Source organism: Clarias gariepinus, chromosome 21, assembly GCF_024256425.1.
Source record: "Clarias gariepinus isolate MV-2021 ecotype Netherlands chromosome 21, CGAR_prim_01v2, whole genome shotgun sequence".
NCBI lineage: Eukaryota > Metazoa > Chordata > Actinopteri > Siluriformes > Clariidae > Clarias > Clarias gariepinus.
In genome coordinates this window covers 5,367,501-5,393,893 of record NC_071120.1, presented here as the reverse complement: position 1 = coordinate 5,393,893, position 26,393 = coordinate 5,367,501, and the positions used below count along the sequence as shown (strand labels likewise).

The following is a 26,393-nucleotide window of genomic DNA, read 5'->3' as shown; positions in this document are numbered from 1 at the left end:
ATCCCTGATGCACAAAGTCACTTTTAATATGCCAATCATTACATTTTCAGGCACATTTTCACACCCTCTGGACATTTCCATTTAGATTCAATTTCATTCCCACACACAATTCCATAAATTCTATATTCTATATTGTACAGCTGTTTTTTCTTATTGTTCTATATTTTTCTTATATTGTATATTTTGTACTGTACAGTTATTTTATTTTCTTATATATTTTATTTTCTTATTTCTTAGTGAAATTTACCTTCTATTTTCTTTTTTTATATTTATTTCCTATTCATTGTCTTTTATTTTAAGGTCACGGGCAGTTGTCTAAGCATTTCACTGCATATCGTACTATGAATGACTGTGTTTGTGACAAATAAAATTTTAATTTGAATTGATACATCTTCATATGTATGATACTATGCATTCTCCTTTGGACAACCTTTAATGGCTGTTCAATCAAAGAGACATGCCATACCCTCTGGTTTACACTTAGTGGACCATCCTTTGTTTTCCAACAGGACAGTGACACCAAACATTCCTCTACATTATGTAAGAGCTATTTGTCCAAAAGGAGTTTGATGGAGTTCTGCATCAGGTGACTTGGCCTCCACCTCAGAGAAAGAAGTGAAAAAATGAAGCTGAATACATAGCCACCACCCACCGGCAGGAATCTGATGTTCATAGAAGATCTTAGCAACTTTGTGTTACTATCATGTTAGGGGTGATGAAGACCCACAATGAGTAATCTTTAATTAAACCTTGTTTTGTGGGGTTCTTGGGTTGTGTAGTCCAGTTTCAGTCCTTGTTTGGGCGACTCTTGTTGCATGTCATCTCCCTTCTCTCCCTACCATTTTCTGACATTCTCCATCTCCTCTTTCTTAAGAAAAAGAATAACTTAGAAATGAACACTACAGTCATTTATGCGTAAATAAAATGAACAGAGGGTATAATAAGCATAGAGTAATGTGCTAGCAGCAATGTATATAATTCAATTCAATTACATTTTATTTATATAGTGCTTTTAACAATGGTCATTGTCTCAAAGCAGCTTCACAAAAATGAAAGAAATTTACAAAAAAAAAAAGAAAATTGTTGCATGTCTGTGTGAGAAAAATGTGTCTAGATAATAATGAGATGAATGAATGAATAATGAATGAAATGTCTCTGATGAGCAAGCCAAGGGTGACGGCGACAGTGGCAAGGAAAAACTCCCAGATATGGCAATAGGAAGAAACCTTGAGACTTAATCAGGGAATTCATCCTCATTTGGGTGATAACAGATATAAGTGAAACAAAAACATTATATCAGATATAGCTGATTTTACAAGATGTTTCAGTAGCAGTTCAACTCTACATAAATACTGCACATTTGGACAAAGAGCCACAGAAGGTACAGGTTTAAAATATCTTTGTTGATGATGAATATTCTCTGTTATAACATTAAACAAAACACAGAATAAGGGAAGAAGGGGACGATTTCTGTTTAAATCTGTTTTTCTGTCTCCATCCTAGTTTAAATATTTAATTTAATATATATTTTTAGCCATGCTGTTTAGGGAAAGATTAGTCGGTTATTTTCTATTATTGTGGTGTTTGGTTTGATGTTATACTGTATTATGTCCAAGCTAGACTTTGTCAAGTTTAGTGAGCAATGTAAGCAGGAAGTAAATACACACGTAATGCAGAGCTGCTACTGTTAATAAATTTAATTCACCGCAGTGAAGTTAGTTTGATATTCAGACATTCGACAGACATTCGGAAGTGGTATTTTAGGGGCCGTCGACAAATTTCTGTCCAAGTGAAAAGTGAAAGTACTTGTTACGTGCTGGTTACGTGCCCGTAATTTATTATAATTTATTATTACACATACAAATGCCATGCATACTGCTTTTGTTTATTAATAATTGTTGAATTTATAGATAATATCAATTGAGTATTGTGAATTAAATAGCAAATATTATATATATTTTTATTAAATCACTATTTCTTAATAGCTTTTTGGTCATGTGATCATGTGACCCCAAACTAGTATCAAAATAATCTCATGGCAGCCCCACACAAGGTACACCTGATTTTATCCCAAAATATGTCTTTATTTATTTTTATTTAATTTTTTATTTAAAAATGCTATTTCTTTAATAGCTTCTAAGTCATGTGACCTGGTGACCCCAAACTGGTACCAAAATAATCAGATCTGAGACCCCCACAAGGTACACCATTGTTAGGTTTTTTTTTTAGGGGGACCCTCATGATCTTGTTCTGAGGCAATGCGTTCCACTCTTCCACAAGTGCTACACACAGTTCTGCCAGGTCACGTGGGGGTGGGGTACGATCATCCAGTGACTGTAAAGGAATGAATTGTACCCCACCCCCACAAGACCTGGCAGAACTGTGGGTAGCACTTGTGGAAGAGTGGAACGCATTGCCTCAGAACAAGATCATAAGGCTATTGAGGAGCATGAGACGTCGCTGTTAAGCTGTCATTGCAGCAAATGATGGAAACACCCACTACTGGCATTGTCCAGGACTTTGACTATCCCCCCCCCAAAAAAAAAAAAAACCTCTTCCGAGTTGTGTTTGACTGATGGCACTTACTTATTAACCTAGTTAACCCAGTGTAAGCATCTATCCAGTCATGTAAGCTTAAAAGCACTTTTTGTGAGTCGCTCTGGATAAGAGCATCTGACAAATGCCTTAATGTAAATTTTTGTTATTTAGAGCTATCCCTGTTATTGTCTACATTTTTGGGGTAATAAATATTAAACTAATGAAAATGGTGTTTCTTCTCATACATTATTAGTTATATCAAAGGGAACTTTCACTTACTTTATTCAAATTTAGAGCAAATAGTTAAAGCACTCACGCGTGAGTAGTGTATATTAGGATAGCACATGGTGTTCCATGTAGGAGTGACCAAGTACATTTTGCTAGTACTACGTCGGGGTCACATGACCTAGACGCTATTGAAGAAATAGCGTTTTTTAATTTTTTTTTATAAAGATTTAAATAAAAAAGAATTAAGGCATATTTTGGGATAAAGACAGGTGTACCTTTTGGGGGTCTTAGATTAAATTATTTTGGTACCAGTTTGGCGTCACCAGGTCACATGACCTAGAAGCTATTAAGGACATAGAATTTCTTAAAAATTAAAAATTAAATTTAAATAAATTAAGACATATTTTGGTATACAATCAGGTGTACCTTGTGTGGGGCTGCAATGTAATTATTTTGGTATCAATTTGGGGCCACCAGGTCACATGACCTAGAAGCTATTGAAGAAATAGCATTTTTTGTAAATAAAAATGTATATATAAATGAACGAAGACATATTTTGGGATAAAGTCAGGTGTACCTTTTGGGGGTCTCAGATTAAATTATTTTGGTACCAGTTTGGGGTCACCAGGTCACATGACCTAGAAGCTATTTAAGAAATAGCGTTTTTTTTAAATAAAAAATTTAAATATAAATGAATGAAGACATATCTTGGAATAAAATCGGGTGTACCTTTTGGGGGGCTCCGATGAGATTATTTTGGTACCAGTTTGGGGTCACCAGGTCACATGACCTAGACGCTATTAAAGAAATAGCATTTAAAAAAAAAAAAAATAAATAAAAATTAATGAAAACATATCTTGGAATAAAGTCAGGGGTATATTTTGGGGTCTCAGATCTGATTATTTTGGTACCAGTTTGGGGACACCAGGTCAAATGACCTAAAAGCTATTGAAGAAAATGCATTTTTTTTAAATAACAAAAATAAATAAAAATAAATGAAGACATATTTTGGAATAAAATCAGGTGTACATGGTGTGCGTCTTCAATAAGATTATTTTGCTACTAGTTGCTACTAGGAACGTGAGGGGAATCACTAACGCAAACTATATTTGACTTTGCAGAAGCGTCGTGACTTTTATTTTGATACAGTAGTGATTGCATCATGGGATCAAGGCCACGCCTGAGGATTTACGTTAGAACACGTTGCGCGTCTTAACACGAGGTGCGTCAGCATGGCTGCTCCCTGCATTTACTATTAGATAGACAAATCACTGATCACATGTTCCGAGCTTTGTACTGGACAAACCCTGTGATTATGGTAAGAAAAAAATAATATGAAGTATAAACTTTGAATTTGGAGATACTTTTTATTTATTTATTTATTTATTATTATTATTATTATTATTAATCTACAGTCTACGAGGCAGGATGGAGGACTACAGTGCTGTACTAAACCTTCTGCTTTTAACCACATGTGTTGTTCACCTTTCATGGACAGGTGAGTTTAGAGAAATACAAGAATAAATAATTATAAAGCCGTATATAATTATAAAGTTAGTCTCTGTAAATCATGTATCTCACTATCAGTCCGTTAACTCTGCTGAAAAAAACAAAACAAAAAAAAAAACAGCATAGACCAGCAGTGATACCAGCATATGTTGTGCTTTGGTGCTGGTGTGCTGATGACCAGCATTATAGTGCCATGATGCTGATGCTGGTCACATTACTGATGGTCCCCAGTATACCAGCACAAAAACACAACATAAGCTAGTAACATGCTGGTCAAGCTGGTCACCAGCTATGCTGGTCTATGCTGTTTTTTCCACCAGCACTAGCATAATCAGGGTGACCAGCATACCAGCACCAAAACACAACATATGCAGCCCATGCATCTCAGAATACCAACATTTGATGCAGTAAGAGTAAAATCTTTCCGTGCCACGGGCATATGCCACTCCACATGTCACTGCTACGTGCGCATGGCACTGGCAGCTGCCACTCCACATGTCACCATTCCGTGCGCATGGCACTCCACATGTCACCGCTACGTGCGCATGGCACTGGCAGCTGCCACTCCACATGTCACCGCTACGTGCGCATGGCACTCCACATGTTACCGCTACGTGCGCATGGCACTCCACATGTCACCGCTACGTGCGCATGGCACTGGCAGCTGCCACTCCACGTTACCACTACGTGCGCATGGCACTCCACATGTTACTGCTACGTGCGCATGGCACTCCACATGTTACCGCTACGTGCGCATGGTGCTGGCAGCTGCCACTCTACATGTTACCGCTACGTGCGCATGGCACTCCACATGTTACCGCTGTGTGCGCATGCCACTCCACATGTTACCACTGTGTGCGCATGCCACTCCACATGTCACCGCTACGTGCGCATGCCACTCCACATGTCACCGCTACGTGCGCATGCCACTCCACATGTCACCGCTACGTGCGCATGCCACTCCACATGTCACCGCTACGTGCGCATGCCACTCCACATGTCACCGCTACGTGCGCATGGCACTCCACATGTCACCGCTACGTGCGCATGGCACTCCACATGTCACCGCTGTGTGCGCATGGCACGCCACATGTTACCGCTACGTGCGCATGCCACTCCACATGTTACCGCTGTGTGCGCATGGCACTCCACATGTTACCGCTACGTGCGTATGCCACTCCACATGTCACCGCTTTGTGCGCATGGCACTGGCAGCTGCCACTCCACATGTCACCGCTACGTGCGCATGGCACTCCACATGTTACCGCTACGTGCGCATGGCACTCCACATGTTACCGCTGTGTGTGCATGCCACTCCACATGTTACCGCTGTGAGCGCATGCCACTCCACATGTCACCGCTACGTGCGCATGCCACTCCACATGTTACCGCTACGTGCGCATGCCACTCCACATGTTACCGCTACGTGCGCATGCCACTCCACATGTTACCGCTGTGTGCGCATGGCACTCCACATGTTACCGCTACGTGCGTATGCCACTCCACATGTTACCGCTACGTGCGCATGCCACTTCACATGTTACCGCTGTGTGCGCATGGCACTCCACATGTCACCGCTACGTGCGCATGCCACTCTACATGTTACTGCTACGTGCGCATGCCACTCTACATGTTACTGCTACGTGCGCATGCCACTCCACATGTTACCACTGTGTGCGCATGGCACTCCACATGTTACCACTGTGTGCGCATGGCACTGGCAGCTGCCACTCCACATGAGCATGGCACTCGATCTTTCATTGTTATATGCGCATGGCAACCAACCCGGCACAGCCATGCACGCATTTCTCACGACCCGACACGGCCATAGGAACCTGTCATTCGACATGGTGTCTTCACATATTGGCTGTCATTCGACCTGTCACCGCTACGTGCGACTGTCACTACTTAAAGCTTGGTTTATACTCGCAGAGGTGCGCGCGGCGAAAATGACTGCGTGGTGGGTCAGTTTGCGTGATGGTGGGCACGGTATCTTTTGTAACTTCAGAGGTTAGCAGAGATTTAGCAGGGATGCGCTTTCAGAGCACTTGTAAATTACCCAATATTGTCGGAGATTATATAAAAACATCCGTTTTTCTATGTATTTTTGTCGGGATGGGAATTCACACTCATGTTATCTTTGACATTTGTTTATGTCCCTGAGTATTGTTTGTTTTTGGTCACATTTCAATACATTGTTTTATGTAGTTACACCAACTATTTGCAAATCTGCATAACGTTTAAATTGTTTCTGAATATTCCCTTTTTTTTTAATTATCCCTCACCCATTTGTCTGTTCATACCTTAAGCACCAGTGTTTGATCAAATTTTACAAATTCAGAGGCCTATAGCGACCCCATTTCCTACACCGTTCGTTCCTACACTAGTCACTTAATCTGGTATTCTCTGTATGCACCTGTCACAGCATTCTGTCAAATTACTATTAAACAACCAAAGGAGATCAAGAAAATTAAAATTGTCATTAATATTAAGACTACTGTCAAGGCTAAATTAAGCAATATGTTTCAGTCTAAACTGTAATACTATATTGCTTTTAATATATAGTAACAGCAACCTAAAGTGACAGAAATAAAGTGAAAAGAAAAACTATATATATATATATCACACCAATCACGTCCTTTAATAAGACCTCTACAATGTTCCCTATTTACATTTCTATGATCAAAAATAAATGACATTTACTTAATTTATGCATAAACATGCAAATAAATAAATACTTAACAATTTTTACATACATTCTTGAATGTCAGTGAAATTATTTAACTTCAACCACTAGGAATTTAAAAAGAAGTTGGGGACAGGGCCTAGAGTTTTGTTTTTGTTTTTAAACAGTGGGCCTCCTCCTCTTGCCTTGGTCTGAAATGTATACTGTACTGAGTAAAGTTGTTGTGTGCCTCCATTATCACACAGGACAACATTTCTGGTGATGAATTTCTATTAAAACCATTTTGGGTTTGAACATTTTACCCTTTAAAAAAGAAACAGGACACATGTTCTACTCCAGAACAGTGTTTGATTGTAAAGCCATTTCTGCCTGGAATCTGTGAAATCCCTCTGTCTTGTGCAGAATTATGAATGTAAGCTTTAAAAGAAGGAGACAGTTATGAGCAGTATGCACAGTGCATTTATTGATATTGTCTCATGTCCTGTATCAAAGTTTCTGTATATCTACCTCAGGGATCAAAACTGAAGAATGTAGGTCAGGCTTCCCAGGGAAACTCTAGGCAATTGTGTAAACGTGTCTATCCTTTTAATGATCCTGTCTGTCTGTATACAGTATATATATATTTATATACAGCAAATTAAACAAACACAAACTTATTCAAAGTATATACATTTGTAGACAAGGCAAATAATATAAATGAATATGAATCTACCCGTTCTTCGTCAAAAAAACAAAACTTTTCACTGAGTTTCATTTTCAACTTTGGAAAAAATGTGGGATTTTTGAATAAAAACATCCTGTTGGATCTTATTGTGCCATTTTCCAAGCCTTTGTGTAAGTTCTGAAATGTTATATACAAACCGGATTCCAAAAAAGTTGGGACACAATACAAATCGTGAATAAAAACTGAATGCAATGATGTGGAGGTGCCAACTTCTAATATTTTATTCAGAATAGAACATAAATCACGGAACAAAAGTTTAAACTGAGAAAATGTATCATTTTAAGGGAAAAATATGTTGATTCAAAATTTCATGGTGTCAACAAATCCCAAAAAAGTTGGGACAAGTAGCAATAAGAAGCTGGAAAACGTAAATTTGAGCATAACGAGGAGCTGGAAGACCAACTAACACTAATTAGGTCAATTGGCAACATGATTGGGTATAAAAAGAGCTTTTCAGAGTGGCAGTGTCTCTCAGAAGCCAAGATGGGTAGAGGATCACCAATTCCCACAATGTTGCGCAGAAAGATAGTGGAGCAATATAAGAAAGGTGTTACCCAGCGAAAAATTGCAAAGACTTTGCAGTTATCATCATCAACTGTGCATAACATCATCCGAAGATTCAGAGAATCTGGAACAATCTCTGTGCGTAAGGGTCAAGGGCGTAAAACCATACTGGATGCCCATGATCTCCGGGCCCTTAAACGACACTGCACCATAAACAGGAATGCTACTGTAAAGAAAATCACAGAATGGGCTCAGGAATACCTCCAGAAACCATTGTTAGTGAACACAATCCACCGTGCCATCCGCCGTTACCAGCTGAAACTCTACAGTGCAAAGAAGAAGCCATTTCTAAGCAAGATCCACAAGCTCAGGCGTTTTTACTGGGCCAGGGATCATTTAAAATGGAGTGTGGCAAAATGGAAGACTGTTCTGTGGTCAGACGAGTCACGATTCGAAGTTCTTTTTGGAAATCTGGGACGCCATGTCATCCGGACCAAAGAGGACAAGGACAACCCAAATTGTTATCAATGCTCAGTTCAGAAGCCTGCATCTCTGATGGTATGGGGTTGCATGAGTGCGTTTGGCATGGGCAGCTTGCATGTCTGGAAAGGCACCATTAATGCAAAAAAATATATTCAGGTTCTAGAACAACATATGCTCCCATCCAGACGTCATCTCTTTCAGGGAAGATCCTGCATTTTTCAACAAGATAATTCCAGACCACATTCTGCATCAATCACAACATCATGGCTGCGTAGGAGAAGGATCCGGGTACTGAAATGGCCAGTCTGCAGTCCAGATCTTTTACCTATAGAGAACATTTGGTGCATCATAAAGAGGAAGGTGCGACAAAGAAGGCCCTTTTTTGGAATCCGGTTTGTAGTTACAAACATGAGAAAAACATAGGATGAAGTGGTGGATTATTTCTTAAAAGTTAATATTTGTATATATTAACTTTACATATATTATATATATATAGATAGATATATATAGATATAGATATATACAGTATATATATATGTGTGTGTGTGTGTGTGTGTGTGTGTGTGTGTAGCAAAGCTTTGTACCCCGTTCATAAACCCAATTCCCCAAGCCTCACAAGGCTTAATTAATTAGCCTACTGTGTTGTATTTTTCTTGTCATATGAACATGTATGGATGTATGGATTTATTCTTTAGTGCCAGCCTTTTACGTCTTTATGGAGCCTTTTTGAATCATTGATTGCACGTTCAAGTTTTATTTTAATTTTGCTCAGCATACCAGGGCCGTTCTAGACCAGACCATTTGGGGGAGCAGTCAAAAATGTGAAGGGGGCATCATGTGTACACGTCATGATCGAGCACTCTTTTTTTCCCCCTGTGCTTATAGTAACAGTATTGTCTTTGCTGAATTGTGGTGTTAGCTGCATTAGAAGCCTGGAGAAGTGGATTACACTTTGTCAGGCCTCTACCTTCAGACCTGTCCAACTTGGGTGTCCCACTTGAAGACTAAGCTCCTACTGGTATAGATCTTAAGGTCACTGAGGCACGCAAACCCCCTGACCACAATAAGGTGGCAATCCCTCAAGGGGAAACTGAAAAATAAAAATTAAATAAATGAAACAAAATAAAATAAAATATCCTTAATCCAGATTTTATCAATCAACAACATAACATTTATCTTAGCTGGATGGTCTAATTCTCAAAAACGTTTAACCTAAGGTAAGACTTAAGACAGTATAAACTATAACTTACTACTATAGGGGCCAAAATAGAACTTTATTCAAATAAAAGTAAATACATAAATAAATTGTATCATTTAAAAATTACAATTGTAGCTCTACAGCAAAAAAAAAAATAATAAATAAAATTATACTTTAAATAAAACATTTATAATAAATAAAATAAAAATAAAAAACAATAATAAACTGAAGTAAAATCAACACTGTCATCTGCTGGTGCTTTCCAATGTTGCACACTTCTTGCCTTCTTTCTTGAGGCGTTAGTCGTGAAATTATTACCGACATTAAAACACATTATTAACGTCGACAGAATAAAATAATAATATACATTTTCACAGGATTATGAACGTACCTGAAAGTGTAAACATATAAAAACCCCATCTTTGCTGTTAATAAACAGAGACCTTTCTGACAAACAACGTGTGTGTGTTTGACTGAGTCTCTCCTGGCGCCAGAAAAGCTTACCAAAAGCACAGCGGACGGACCGAGCAACTCGCTTCTTCTACTACGCAACTTTAGAAAAACTTTACACACAATGAGTCCCGTAACCGGCTTATACAGCTGTCATGTGACCAACGTATTTAACCGTGAGGAGTCCAGTGGCGTATACAGACGTGAATAGTCGCGTTGAGACCGATGACAGACGGACATATCAGTGCAATGCGCGCACAGCGGTGACATGTGGAATAACAGCTGCCAGTGCCATGCGCGCACAGCGGTGACATGTGGAATAACAGCTGCCAGTGACATGCGCGCACAGCGGTGACATGTGGAGTGGCATATGCCCTTGGCACGGAAAGATTTTACTCCCTCTCATTTGATGGTAGGCTGTTCACTCCATCAAATGTTGGCATGATATAAAAGTCAGAATACATGCAAATATTACAAAGCTTCTTTTGCTTCAGGTATGCTAGTAACTTCCTAGTAACAAGACAAAATTCAGGTTTTACAAGATGGTCATCCAATAACCAAGAACAGGATGCACGTCTAAGTTATTACTTTATTTCATAATGTTTTATTAATGAACTTCGCTGAAAATAACACAGTTAACCACTTTATCATCTTTATAAACACTTCACCCTCATTACATGTTTGTCAATCAAGACAGTCACAGTTTTAAATTTGAAGAATAGATGGTTCTATGGGTTACAGGGTATTCTGATATATCTGAATGCCACCAGATTTGCTTTTATTTCATTATATCATTAACAGCTTAAATAATTTATACATAATATAACATCATGGACTAAAGCTGCACTATTTCAAATTTGCTTTGGTGCCGTCGCTGAGCCAGAGAGCGTTTGTCATTTATATTTATTATTGATCAGCTTCACAAACAGTCTCTTTAGTCACCATTATTTCTTAAAATATGATTTCCTTACAATAATTCAAATTATCAAAGGTACTGAAAGAAAAGTTTGTATTTCTGATATAAACACTAATGTCTACAATACAAACCAAAATAGTATAATTTTAGTAAAATTTTATAAGTAACTTTAGCTTCAATTAAAGGTCGTATCAATAAAAATCAAAATGCTAAAAATGTACTTCATTCATTCATTAATTTATTCATTCAAGAGATTAGTTAAAAATGTTGATTTATCCAGTAATGCAATAAGTAAAGCCTTGAGTCTTGTGGAAGAATTATGTTTATTGTAAAGAATCGAAAATCATGGCTCTCAATTTATCCATTCATGCTTGAAGCTTAGAGTGAATTATCAATAATTATAAAAGACTGTTTCAACAGGTGACAGGAGTTATTTGTAAAAAAAATAATAAAATAACACCAGCATTACATAGCAGTTGGCAAAACTTTTTATTTTATTTTTTATATTTGTCTGATGCACTGACGCTGCATGATGTTGCTTAGATTTGACAGGGCCGTCATGACATCTTCTGGAATATGTATCATTTCATCCAGAGCACCAATAACCACCAGCTCCTGTCTGTAAATGAACTGTGGGTAGTCAGTGTTCAGTGGCTCTCAAAGACCTGAACCAGACCATCATGAAGTCATTGAAGAATGTACTGCTGGAGAGATTCCTAAATTATTAAAAAGAAAATATGTATTTCAGTGTACAGACAGTAAGTTATACATTTGTTGAAACATTTAAAATAAATGTTTTGAATCATGCTGCATATCTTGTTCAAATCAATGTTTCATGGTAGTTGCTACATAAAGTATAACATGCTATATGTATTTATTGGTGTAACTGTAAGTTCAAACGGACCAAACACCAGTTTAGAAAGTCATAATAAATGATCAATTCACCTCTCAAATTGTAAAGTCAATAGTCAGTCACATGCTCTTTTACTATGCTGAGTGACTGCATTGTTTTATTTGGTAAATGAAAAACTGTGACAAATATGTAATAAGTGTTTATAAAGATGATAAAGTGTTTAGCTGTGTTATTTTCGGTGAAGTTCATCAATGAAACAATATGAAATAAATTAATAACTTACATGTGCATCCTGTTCTTGGTTTGAGGAGGTAAAACTTCATTTAACTTCATTTAACTGTTGTAATTAACTCAGACTGCGCAAATGGTGTGTAAAGGTGAGATACTCGAGCGCTCCTGGAGGGCTGTGATTGGTTGAATGGTGAGGTCGCATCTGATTGGTTTAAGAGCACAAATGACGTATTTCTGAGACTTTGCTGGCACGTTTTAGCCAGGAAAGTCTCAAAGATACACACACACACACACACACTCAAATCCAGGGATATTCACACACGCAAGTCAATTTTCGCATGCACAGTCCATGATGCACTCGTAAATTTTGAACATACAAAAAAAAATTTACACAGTTGTACATTGGTGTGTAATGTATATTATGAATGAATATATGTATATTCCCACTAAACATTGGACTTTGGATAGACGTGCAGATCACGCCTATATTGGGTCCGTCGGTCCATGACCAGTTCTGGACATCTATTCGATGTCCAAACTAGGTCCACTATTTGGACGTCCAACCATGACCCAACTTGGACGTCATTTTGACGTCATTTTGACGACCTAATCTAACTTTTTTTTTTGGACGTCTATGGCAGTGGCAGTAAATGTGTTTTACAAAATAGTGCCTATCAACATATGATTATACATATGAATACAGATTATTTATAAACAAACAAGATTTATTATCTGTATGACTATTTATTTATTTATTTGGTAGACCATATATATATATTTTTACATTTTCCTGTTTCCCTAACAGTTTTTATTTTATTTAAAGTAGCCTATAATTAAGTCATTTAAATTTTTATTTTATATTGTATTGTGGCGTAGGCGGGGCGACGGCTGACGACCATCATGCATTGCGGGAGGGTTTCTGTGTTTTCACCATGTTCGGGGAGTTTTTTTGGGCTAGTGGCTTCGGCCATGTTTATCCATTAGGGTGTGTGAGACCTGATAAATGTTCCCTGGTTCATGCTTAGGCTGAATTAGGTGCGGGTTTCGGGTGAATGTGTTGCTCATGCTATAGAGTGCTGTGTGTAAATAAAGTACTCCTAGCAATTAGCACTGAGCACCAAGCAAGCTCGCTCGTTCTCCAAAATCCTCCTGGCGGTAAACCGCTGCAATATTAATATAAATAAATAAATATATATATGTATATAAATTTATGTAAATTATATTTTATATAAATAAATCATGGTAGCCTATCCACCTTATTCCTATCTTACGAAAGACTGTAATTGGACGTCCAAAAGTGACATGGAAAAGACGTTCCACCGACGTCAACATTAGACGTGCGGTAGACGTCGAAAAAAAGACGTCGCCTGGCGTTACAAAACAACCCCATCAATAGACGGAATTTGGACGTCCAAAAATGACATGGAAAACCCACGTTGCGCAGTGGGTTGTGCATGTGAGGTTTTTTTTGTGAATATATTTTTTTTCGTGCACGCGAATTGGGTTCTTTACGCATGTGAATTGGGATACGCATGTGTGCATTGTGTCTTTTGTGTGAATTATTTATGAGACTGATCTTCTTCCATACTCTCGAAAAGCAGTTCTTGTTTAACTCAAGACTAGGGCTGGGCAATATGGCTAAAAACTGTATCACGATATCAGTGTTTCATATCGGTCGATATCGATAATTATTGATATTTTTTATGACCCATTAAAAATAAAGAGCAGGAAAAAAATATATTACATTTAAACATTTTTATTTTAAACTTAACCTTCCTCTGATCATAGTCCCCTCAGTTATTAAGACAGAAATGTCAATAACCATGGAAAAATCAAATAATTAAAGTCTAAAGTCACAATGTTAACAATTATCTCTTAACATTTAAGGTGCAAAATGAAAGAAAATGTAAGTAATGCTTAATAAAGTGTAATAAAATAGTGCAAAGTGCATTTTCTGCTTATGAAGAGGAATCCAGCAGACCAGCACGAGACAACAATATGGCGCAACTAAACATGATACTGTTACATGATTGGCGTTAGCGTATCACTCCCTACGTTGCTAGGTTACCAAAAAGTGAGTGCCTTTGTTAATGCAACTGTCCCGGGTAGAGATGCTCCGATCAGCATTTTTGGGACCGATCACCAAGATCATGATCTGCCGATTGCCAATCACTGCAGATCACAGGGGAATGGGAATCTTACCTATAATCTAGCAGAGTTTGCACCATTTGTAGAAATGGAACTAACTCTAAATTAACTATATTGAAAAAAGAAAACTGTAGAAATAGGCTACAGTCAAGATCTTGAAGAACCAAGTGTTTATTTAAAAAAAATTAGAACTTAAAGCTACTGTAGACCATCTTTCCCAAATAAGGCAGAGTAACTTAAAATTATTCCAAAAAAAGAGGGGTCAGGCAGACCAACACACATCAGATCAGCTTAATGGGATGTAGCCTCTTAATACACAGATTACATTTTATAATTGGCAGCAAAATGTAAAATTTGATACACCAAAACTGGCTACTGCCACAAAGGACAAAACTATGGCATGTGTTTTTTTTCTGTTATTATTATGAACGTCTGATGTAGTAGAGGAACAACTACATCAGATCCAAAAAATAAAATATTGCAAGCCTGTATTTTATTGAATTAGGTTCATTTCCAATAAACTTTCCAATTAAGTATTTCTAATACTTAATTAAATAAAATACATAAATAAGTAATTAAATAATCACCAAAGACACGTTGTATAAAAGGAATGTTGCACGCGTGTGCAGACAGTTAAGCGCGTACAGAATCGAGAAGCCACGCATGTGCGGAGAGACGTTGAGCAAGCAGGGGAGATATTGCACGTGCATAGAGTGCTTTGTCTGCTCTTGTAGCGTGGACGGTAAACCGAAACGCGGAAACAGTGCGAACAGGCAGGATAACCACGAGAGTTATTGTTCGAACTCTCTTACACCGAGAGCAAGAGTTTACACCATTCCGCGTTCTAGCAACTCACACTCAATTAGGAATTGGACCCAAAATTGTGAGTACTCTCATAAGATCTGGCGAAGCGTCGGAAACGGCATGGGCAGACTGTGAAGCGCCATCTTGTCTCCTTTTATGCTTCCTGAATCGCGACCCTACTACTTCAGGGTCCTAGTGCCGGTCACGGAGCGAGTGCGCATGACAGCAACCAAACTAGCTTCACGACCTCTGTTTTCTTCCGACAAAGAATAAACATTATCGAACGTTTTATCAAACACATTTTTTATTGTATCAATCACGTGTCTATCGGGATACATATCGTTATCGTTTTATCGCCCAGGCCTACTCAAGACATAAGTAAACATCGCATACTTGGCATTTCCATGGTGTTTTTTGTTGCTTACCATAAACTGATTTGCAATGCACACAGACCCTGTGACCAGCAGTGGTAACATTCCTGGCATCTAAGGTCAGTCCATGTGCTGGTTGTGCGCAGTCACAAGTGAAGCCTTATCATGTGGCCAACCGCTTAAAAAAATACAAGAGTTCCATCCCGTATCCAGACCCCTGTCGTGGTCCAGGTTTCCATGCGGGCAGGAATAGCAGAGTCTGTGTTTTTCATGACATAGTGATGGTCCGTCTGTATCTTGCCTGCTCGATTGCATTTGGTCTCTATAAAAAAGGGGATTGATCATTTTCACGGTCACAACTGTTTATAAAAAAAGGAAAAAGAAACATAAAGCATGATAACAATAAAATTACTGGATATTATCATCAATAACTATTGACCATGGAAAAAGATAACACAAGCTTTTGTTAAACAACAATTTATACTTTTTGCATTACGATTTACATTTACACATTAATATCACAAACATCTGTAAGCTACATAGCTAAAGTGTTGCTAAATAACATATAGATAGCAGTGTCATAAGCTAACCAAAAACTAAACCAAATAGCTACAATAACCTAAAGCTATCCAAAACAGGGTGAAATATATTATAAATATTTACACCACAGCTGATACTGACAACCATCTGTAATCTACATACTGTAAGGCATTAGCTTAGCCACCGAGAGCTAACCTGTTTGTGCTAAGCTACATAAGACTGTATGTTAGCATGATTTAGCAGTGTTATCTAAGTGTCATTAAATGACAATTTTTCACATAAACTGGCAAAAGCTTGTGAGAAAATGAGGAAAAATAAAATAATATTAGTTTTATATTATCAGAATAAGGATTATATAAGATTTAATAACTTACCCATGGTTACAGCTTGCTGGATTCCCCTCCTTCGTTCTCTGTTGCAGTCTCAGTGTTGTTCTGAGGTAAATCTAAACTCCTCCCACTGTCCAGAACATTCTGTAGAGCTTCAGAAACCTGTACAGCGCGTGACATCTTCCACAAGCGCAGGAAACTTATCGGATCTACTGGAGTCCTATGTTAAGATGTAACATGCCCTGTTAGGATGTTTTTGATTGAAATAGCTTTTAATTTCAGTAAATATGACCTCCTAAAGCTGCAAATTCACCAAAAGCCCATTTTCAGTTCTTTACAACCTGGACATTATGCAAATATGTTACAGAGTGACGTGGATCCGTGACAGAGTAAAAATAGATTTGCTTACTACTTGTGAGCCGATTCTTTTTTTTTTTTTTTTTTTATAGACAAAAACTTCATTTATCGTGCACTGTCAGCATCATAACTTTGCAGATATTTTATGTTCACATAGAGCTACATGACACACTGCATGAAAGATCATATTTGAAAAAGCATAATAGGGGCTGTTTAACATTTCAGCTGATTAGTAGAACAACTTGTTTGAGGTTTGATGATTTATATATTTTATTAATACAGTTTAATACATTTAATTACATTTTACTGTTTACAATCTTAAAATGTAGGTCTTTTAAAATTTTAAATTAATAGTCAGGCAGTTATACAGTTAATATAAATCACAGTAAACAGGATACAGATACTGTACACTTTAACATAAACACTGTCTCTGCCAGAAAACCAGCTCTCAGGTTCAGTTTTTAACATTAGCGACTGTACTTATTAATAAATGTCATTTATTATTTAAAGTGTAAACTAAAGCTGCAGATGGTAGATGCAAAGTCTGGGCCATGTTTCATAACACTGTCATAACCCAGATTTTAAAGAGCACCTTTCTAAATCATTCAGAATGTTTGAACCAAGTCTTCATTGCTGTTGTAAATATTTGACTGCTTCTTTTATCCAAACATGATATAAATATATTCCTTCTCTAGTGGATTTATAATATCTTTAGGCATAGAATAAGGTACAGTTTGCCAACTTTGATTTCAAGTTCAACATTACATTGGGCAAAATATTACTAATAAATTCATATTTAATAAATAACACTTTAAAATAAGTGTTATAACTCTTATGCAAATTAAAATTGTCTGTTTAATCAAATAGTCGATTCTATACTCTATAAGTATATGTAATTTTTTTAATTCAGAAATTGTGTTTTTTACAAAAAAATAAACTTTTTGTGCTTCGTATTTATCAACTACATATACAGTACCAGAAATCTTCTAATTCAATGTTTTTTTTATGATTTTATTTTCTATTTCTAGAACAATACTGGGGATATCAAAATAATGTAATAATATGACACAGGTACTATTCCACATATGGAAAAGGTAACAACAAGCACAGTCAGTTTGTCAGGTGTGGCAGAGAGATGAAGAAAGCTAGAGTAGCAGAACCCAAGTGCAGATTTACAGTGCCAAAGGGGTGTGACTCAGAGACGCGGTTTTGAACGAGGGAGTTGTGGCCCGCCGGCAGTTAAGCACTTTCGTGTTTCGGGGGGAAAATCCTAGTAATGTAATTCAAAGCCGGTGCAACGGGTAGAAAAGCCAGTTAAATCAGTTAGTGGTGTGTAAATCAAAAAGGAAGCGAGCAGAGACTTGCAGAGTGGTGAGTCAGTGCGAGAGTTGAAAGCCAATAGAGTCAGTCAGCGAAGCGAGTTATACAAAAGGAGAGCGAGCAGAGACATAACCGTGAACCGAAGCTAAAGGTCAAAACCAGCTGGGAAACAAACGGGCGAACAAGATCCAAAAGAAGTGAATGCGTTACTTGCACACCTACTTCCGCGTTCTTTTCAATAGGGCTCAGTCAGTTCCGGTTTAGCAACGGATATGTCCTACACCCGCTGTCTCCCGGATCTCCCACGGATTAACGTTACTGACGTGCATCTTATTTGCAAAACAACCATATTATATAAGAATATATAAATTATTATATATTGTATAAGAACATCTTAAAGTCAAAGTCAGCTTTATTGTCAGTTCTGCCACATGTACAGGACATACAGAGAATTGAAATTGCGTTACTCTCAGATCCTTGGTGGATAACCAATAACATTAAATACATTAAGTAGAATTAAAAAAATACAAAGAAAAATATGAATAAATACAATTATACATATAATATAAAAAAACAAATACAATATACAAGTAAGGGCACATGGCAGAGTGTGCAAACCAGACATAGTGTATAGTGCAAATAGAGCTTGTAAGTATGATAAAGTTGTAGAGAGCAGCCCTCTAACAGACAAGAGTCTTATTCGGTAGACTAAGAGTAGTATATATAGATAACACATTGTAAATACTACCCTGTACTGTGTTCTGTAAATGTACAGTCACGCTGAACGTGTAGCTCTTGTAGATGTTTTTTCAGCTCCTCCACTTCTACATTTTTTCATGCCTCTGGTGTTTGCGGTTCAATAATCTGATCACTGCTAAAATGTTTACTGCAAACCTTAGAATTGCTGGTAGGCCAAAAATTGTCTCCGCGTATGTTTACAAGCCACCGTTTTCTAACGTCCACATCTGAAGAAAAACTGAAAAGTTAAAGTTCTGTTGAACTTCGCAGATGATGTACACAGCGGAACATATATATACCTTCTGCTGTTTCTGAAATCTATAAACACACTTTTTTCTGAACATTTCCTTCAAACTCCAGAACATTGGCCGACAAACCGGAACTCAGCGAGCCCTATTACTTCAAAGCAGAACTACGTAACGAGTCTTCGTGCAAGTAGCATACACAGAGAATAAGAGAGGTCGAGAATGGAAACAACTTGCACCAAAAAAGAAACACGCGGAAACTGGGCTCTGAAGGCACGCAATAATCTGTATGGAGTAAAATCCCGGACATTTTTCTAAAGGAATTGCAAACTTTTCATGACCGTTTGCTTTTTCGCCTTCGCGTACGAACACTGACTGCCAATTTTCAAATGAAAAAGAAAAGTCTATTTGTATTTCCCATATCTTACAAGTCATGAACCTGCCATATTTAAATAGCAAAATCATTGACCACGTTTGCTTTTTCACTTTCTCTGCGTCGCGTGTCAAGCCGCCAAAATTCAAACGCAATGGCTAATCCATTTGCAATTGCATTTCCAACGCTTTACACGGAAACCTGTCAATCAGCGTCAGGGGCGGGTCTATACTGTGGGGCGGGATTGTGTGGGGAGTGACGTCACTCGCAGTCGCTGACCAAGAGGGGGGATTTACGCAATGGAGGTGAACTGAGATTATCTGAGATTATCACAGAAGAATACACAAGATTACAGAGAAATATCTCACAGAACATCAAACATATTACACTGTTAGGCTACAGTATGGATTATTTGTTTATTAATTTGTTTGTTTAATTGATTAATAATTATTTTAATGTACATTTCAAAATAAATGATTACACAGACAATTATAGTGCCAATAAAACAGATAATTTGTTTAATGAGAGTCTGGGTGTTTTTATTATTAAAATAGATATGTATGAAAATGAATGTACTTTGGTACAGTCTAATATGAGTTTCAAAAAATGACAAATCAACAAAATTCAATAACTTTTTTGCTATAGAAATTTTAAATGTAAAACCAACTGGTGTGTAAAAAGGCGGGGCATGTAAAAAAGCACAATTGTACTTTGTTGGTGACATCAGAGTTTTTCACAATATATGCAACTTTATAGTTTTATATGTGAACTTTTACAGACACACACTCTCTGCAGTACCTCTACACTGTCAATGGGCAATTCATTGCTGTTGGTCTGGTGGATGGAGAGCAGTTCGTGTACTATGACAACAACATGAAGATGATCCCAAAGACTGAGTGGATAAAGAAGATTGAAGCTGATGATCCGCGTTATTGGGACAGAGAGACACAGCACATGACTGATCAGCAAGACAGGTTTCAGGTCATTGTGAATCAAGCAAAGAAGAGAAGACTAAATCCCACTGAAGGTAAAACACAGGACTCAGGACTTTCAGCACTAATACACAGACAAGACTGATTAGACACAGTAAACGTCATGTCATCATGACGAGGTTATGTCATATTGTAGGCTAATGTTTCAAAGAAATTAAATAATTTCCAATGCCATTGACTTTATACAGTATTTTGTACGTTAATTTTGAATGTAAATTAAGCTGTGTCTCTCATGGGATGAATGGAGTATAATATAGGAGTATAACCTTATTTTCATAACTATAAAGCAGAGGTGACCTGCTTTTCTGAAAGATTACCAGCAAGCTGAAACTGTAAAAATGTACTACTACTGCTACTACTAATATTAATAATATTTTTTTTTACTTCTTTCGGGTTCTGCTCCCATTAGGGGTGGCCACAGCAGACTATTTGTTTCCATCCATTAAACTTCTCTTGTCACTCCAACGTTAGAGATGGGGACAGGCATGTCCTCCCCTCCCAGATCCATAAACCTCCTCTTAAGCCTTTCTCTTTCCTCCTCCTGCCTGACAGCCCCATCTCTCATATCTCCATTCTCTGCGCATGTCCAAACCATCTTAATTTGGCCTCTCTAACTTTGTCCCCAAACCATCCTCCCTGCACTGTCCCTCTCATATACAGTACTCATTCCTAATCCTGTCCATTCTCATCATTTCCAAAGCAAGTCTCAGCATCTTCAGCTCTGCCTTCCTGTCTTTTTGACAACGGCAACATGTTTAAACTGTACAACATGGCTGGTCTCACTAACATCCTAAAAACTTTCCCTTTCATTCTTGTCAATACCTTTCTGTTACAGATCACTTCTGCTACTCTTCTCCACCCATTCCACCCTACCAGTACTCTCTTCTTCAATCACTACCACATTGGTAAGCCAGTAAACAGACTCTGGGTGTGTATCAGAAAAAGTGGGTGTGCCACATTTATTGTCAGATTAATGTGCAAAAACTCTATAAGCTACATAGCCTTTATAAGACTCTACTTTTATTTAAGTGTACTCACAATAACGACAATGTTATAATTTTGTAAAATAATAAAAGTAAACAGGGCCCGCTATTCTGGATGTATATTCTGGATGACGAGATGACATGATCACCTTCATCACTACAGCCGAGACCAAAGAAATCACTAATTTATCAATGACTTATTAAAATGGTCAGAGTCAGACATTTGATTTGCCAGTCTCCGTGTTCGTGTGTGTGTGTGTGTGTGATGTCACCTAAGAGAGTTGAAAATAGGTCTTATATATTCATGAAAAGTTGTGGATTATTTAGTGAAACAGAGACTCTGCTAAAAAAAAAAAGTTAGGCACATCAGTCACTTAACCCCAAACAAAAGGTCAGAGTGTTAGAATTGAGTTGTTTTGCTGTGAACCACACCCAATAATCATAAACTCAGTTCTGTGTTCAAAACAATCTGTGGGGTGTGTTTATTTTTCATTTTTACAGTTTTGCTATAGTTTGAAAATTGTATTTTCCTTGACATAAGTTTAAAAGTCGCAGATGAATTGACCATATTTACATCAGCCACATTATGGAAGCCAATTTTATACTCTATGTAAATAAGTGAAATTTGGTTAAGATTTCTAATTTACACCAATTTAAGAGAAGCACTGCAGGTCTTCAAAAAGGCCTAAAACCACAGAGAGTTAAAAAAAAAAAAAAAAAAAGTCAGTTCGCTTAAAGTGGGGAGGGGTGAATTATTTGCATTTGAATGTTTCTCTGACATTGTAAATCACATACAGTAACACTAAAACAACAATAACTGAGAACAAATAGAGAATTAAGAGGCCCTGATTATACTGCATACATATTATTTCATACAGCAAAATCCCTGAGAAAAAATCATATGAAACATTTACACAATTGTAAGGATTTATTTTTTGAGGTATTCTAATTTACTCCCATCATCTGCCTCCACCTCTTCTCTCACACCAACTAACTTCATGTCCTCTCTCACTGCATCCATAAATCTTCTCTTTGGTCTTCCTCTAGACCTCCTGCCTGGCAGTTCCAACCTCAGCATCCTTCTACCGATATACTCACAATCTCTCCTCTGAACGTGTCCAAACCACCTCAATCTGGCCTCTCTGACTTTATCTCCAAAACATCTTACATGGCTTGTCCCTCTGATGAACTCATTCTTGATTCTATCCATCCTTGTCACTCCCAAGGAGAACCTCAACATCTTCAGCTCTGCTACCTCCAACTCTGCCTCCTGTCTTTTCTTCAGCATCACTGTCTCTAAGCCGTAGAGCATCGCTGGTCTCACCACTGTCCTGTACACATTTCCTTTCATTCTCGCTGATACTCTATCGCACAACACACCTGACACTTTTCTCCACCCATTCCAACCTGCCTATACCCGAAGGACAGGTCTAAAGGACTCTCAGACCATGAAAAACAAAATTCTTAGGTCTGATGAGACTCTCTGACCGGGGTCTGAGAAAAAAAAATCCTTTTAAGAATAAGGCTGTGACATAACAAAATGTGGAAAAAGTGATGCGCTGCAAATACTTTCTGGATGAACAGTATGTTTATTAAAAACAGTGGAACCTTGAATTACGAGCGTAATTCGTTCCGTAAGCGTGCTCATGGATTAAAACACTCGTATATAAAATTTTCCCATAAGAAATAATGAAAACTATTCGTTCCACAGCCCCAAAAAAAATACCTAAAAATAATTAAAACAAAAAATATAAAGTAAAAATAAAACAAATTAACCTGCACTTTACCTTTAAAAAAGTAAAAATAAATCCCGACAGGTAAGTGTACAAAACTCGTTTTTACAACTCCCCTGTTTCACGGACGAATTGCAAAATTACGCATATGAATGCTGTGTGTTAAACCACTGTCAAAAATATGTCCTCTTCCGAGGGAAGAGGAATCGATTCAGCGCATGCTCCCGCCACCGTTTTAAACCACTGGCGCCAAAATGCCAGATCAGCAGCCGAGCGCTCTCTCATCGTCTATGGTACATTTTTTTTTTTCCCCACAAATTCGGACATGTTTAAGAGAAGTAAAATGACAGAGATGTTTTAACAATAGTAAGTAAGATTTTAGGAGTTTAAAACAGTGGCGGGGCGCATGCGCCGAATCGATTCCTCTTCCCTAGGATAATAATGCCTGTGCATGTGGCCTTGATGACGTATTTTTGACAGTGGTCTAACACTCAGCATTCGTGTGCATAATTTCGCAATTTGTCCGTGAAACAGAAGAGTTGTAAAAACAAATTTTGTATATTTCAGAGTTGTATTGTAACAAACACACAAAATCTCGTATCTGTAAGCTGTCGTGGCCATAGATTTTGGAATCCAACTCAGACAAAAGACAGAATTAGACACAAAACTTTTTTTTTTACGCACAGATATTTTTGAAAGTGATCTTATTCCATAAGATCAGACCCCCTCCTTCTCGTCTTACACTTTCTCCTCTTTAATTTAAGTTTCTCACACACACAGATACCCACACACACATTTAAGGAAATTTAACAAGAGACATTGCTAATAACACTCACGTGAGCGACACACTAACGGAATGACTGCTTTAAAGTAAAAATAAAACAAATAAACCTGCACTTTAGCTTTGAAAAGAATTACGACAGAGCAGTGTTTCCGTTTGTGTGTGTGTGTGTGTGTGTGTGTGTGAGAGAGAGAGAGAGAGAGAGAAGCCAAGAGCAGGAGGGGTGGTGCGTGAAATGTGCACTAAGACCCAGCAGGGGAGACGATTACCCACAATTCCAAGAGGGAAAAAACACTGTCTCAGTTGTGCTTATGTGACGCTCGGCATCAAAACAATAAGTGCGTGATACATGATACTTGGTACTTGTAAACCAAGACTTGTTCATTTTTCAAGTCAAAATTTATAAAAAAAATCTTTGCTCATCTTGCGGAACCCTTTCAGCTGAAAAAAAATCTTACAATATGTATTCTTCCATGCATAATCTTTTTGTTTTACTCTTTTTGTAAAAGTGCTTTTCTCAAATTTTCTTTTGTGGAACCGGTTTTCTCTAGTTGCATTAATTTCTTTCTTATCATTAAACCCGGTTATAATTTATTATTTTTTAATGGTCCACATTTCTTCCTCGAAGATGATGGTACACCACTATTCTTCCAGATTTTAATAATGATTGTTTCAAGTTGTAATAGTTTCAGCAATCTCCTTAGTCGTTTTCTTTGCTATATGCAGGACAATTATTTGTTCCTTCTGGGACAGAGTAACATCTTTTCCATGACCACAGGAACTGTCTTCTGACAGTCTTCTGGTTGTTTAAGAAAGTAGAAGCTCCTCACTGCATTAGTTTGTGTTAAATAACTTGTTGCAGCTGAACCGTATTAATCACTGCAGTATTTATCCAGTCGAAGCTTCTTAACTATTTGCTTACTGTAGTTACATTAGGGCTGGGCGATATGGCTGAAAACTGTATCACGATACGAGTGTTTTATATCAGTCGATATCGATAATTATTGATATTTTTTATGACCCATTTGAAATAAGGACCAGGAAAAAATATATATATTACATTTAAGCATTTTTATTTTAAACTTAACCTTCCTCTGATCATAGTCCCCTCAGTTATTAAGACAGAAATGTCAACAACCATGTAAAACTCAAATAATTAAAAATGTAAACATAAGTCTAAAGTCACAATAAACAGTTAACAATTATTTCAACTTTCTCAAATTATCTTAACATTTAAGGTGCAAAATGAAAGAAAATGTAAGAAATTCTTAATAAAGTGTAATGAAATAGTGCAAAGTGCATTTTCTGCTTATGAAGAGGAATCATGTTTCTCTGTTACATGATTGGCGTTAGCGTATCACTCCCTACGTTGCTAGGTTACCAGAGAGCGAGTGCCTTTGTTAATGCAACTGTCACAGGCCACCCGGATGTGGACCAGAAGACTAGCAGTTAGCCCTTGTAGCATGGACGGTAAACCCAAACGCGGAAATAGCGCGATACATATTATCATTTTATCGCCCAGCCCTAAGTTACATCCAGCTGGTAACTTTTTATTTTCTTTCACCAGTCTGTGTACATGCTAATTTAAAGATGGAAAAAAATGGAGGGAAAGTATATTTTTCTAGTATGCATTCACACTAGAGACTACACTGCACACATTTTTGTGAATGGTGAATTGACTGTATCCGTCTGCATTTACCGAAAGCGAGTGTCAATAAAAAAATTGAATGGGCGGTGAACAAGTTTTAGGCTTGTTTGTGATCACTTTGGTCGTTGTTCAAACATCATACATGAAACACAACCTAACCTAAGTGTCCATTAGTTCACAAACAAGCTCACTCCTAGAGTCACTATAACGGACCTATTCCTTTTTTAATGCGTGTGTAAGTATATTTGGGTATCTGTAGTGTCTACCAGCCCACAAACTGTAAAATTTGTCAACTGTTAGAAACGGGCCCTTCAGACTTTAAACTGCTTTATGTAACATTGAGCTGCTCGCTTAAAGTTGTCGTCGGTAACACTGTTCGAAAGAGCAATAATTGTTTGAATTGTGTGCAAATAGAAAAAAAACTTATCTAAACTTTGTGTGTGTGCAGAAGTTCACACACTACAGAGGATGCACGGCTGTGAGCTGGATGATAACGGCACCAAAAGAGGATACATACAATACGCTTATGATGGAGAAGATTACATCAGTTTGGATCTGAAAACTGGAACCTGGACTGCTGCTAATGATAAAGCTGAGAGATTTATCAACAACTGGGATCCTAAAGGCGCTGAGGCTGAATACTGGAAAGACTTCCTGGAGAATGACTGTATTGATCGATTAAAGAAGTTCATGACTTACGGCAACAAGACT

General features: G+C 37.6%; 1 protein-coding gene across 2 annotated transcripts in view; it reads left to right on the top strand.

Moving 5' to 3' along the window:
• The first annotated feature begins 3,992 nt into the window (after nucleotides 1-3,992).
• LOC128509418 (BOLA class I histocompatibility antigen, alpha chain BL3-7-like) overlaps nucleotides 3,993-26,393 on the top strand; it is a 50,087-nt gene continuing 27,686 nt past the window's right edge. For both annotated transcript variants that reach the window (XM_053481157.1, XM_053481156.1), the window contains exons 1-4: nucleotides 3,993-4,084; nucleotides 4,182-4,264; nucleotides 20,324-20,572; nucleotides 26,131-26,393. The exon at nucleotides 26,131-26,393 is cut by the window's right edge and continues 13 nt beyond it. In XM_053481157.1, coding sequence (XP_053337132.1) covers nucleotides 4,195-4,264; nucleotides 20,324-20,572; nucleotides 26,131-26,393 — 582 coding nt within the window. In that variant the 5' untranslated portion in view covers nucleotides 3,993-4,084; nucleotides 4,182-4,194. The remainder of the gene's footprint in view (nucleotides 4,085-4,181; nucleotides 4,265-20,323; nucleotides 20,573-26,130) is intronic.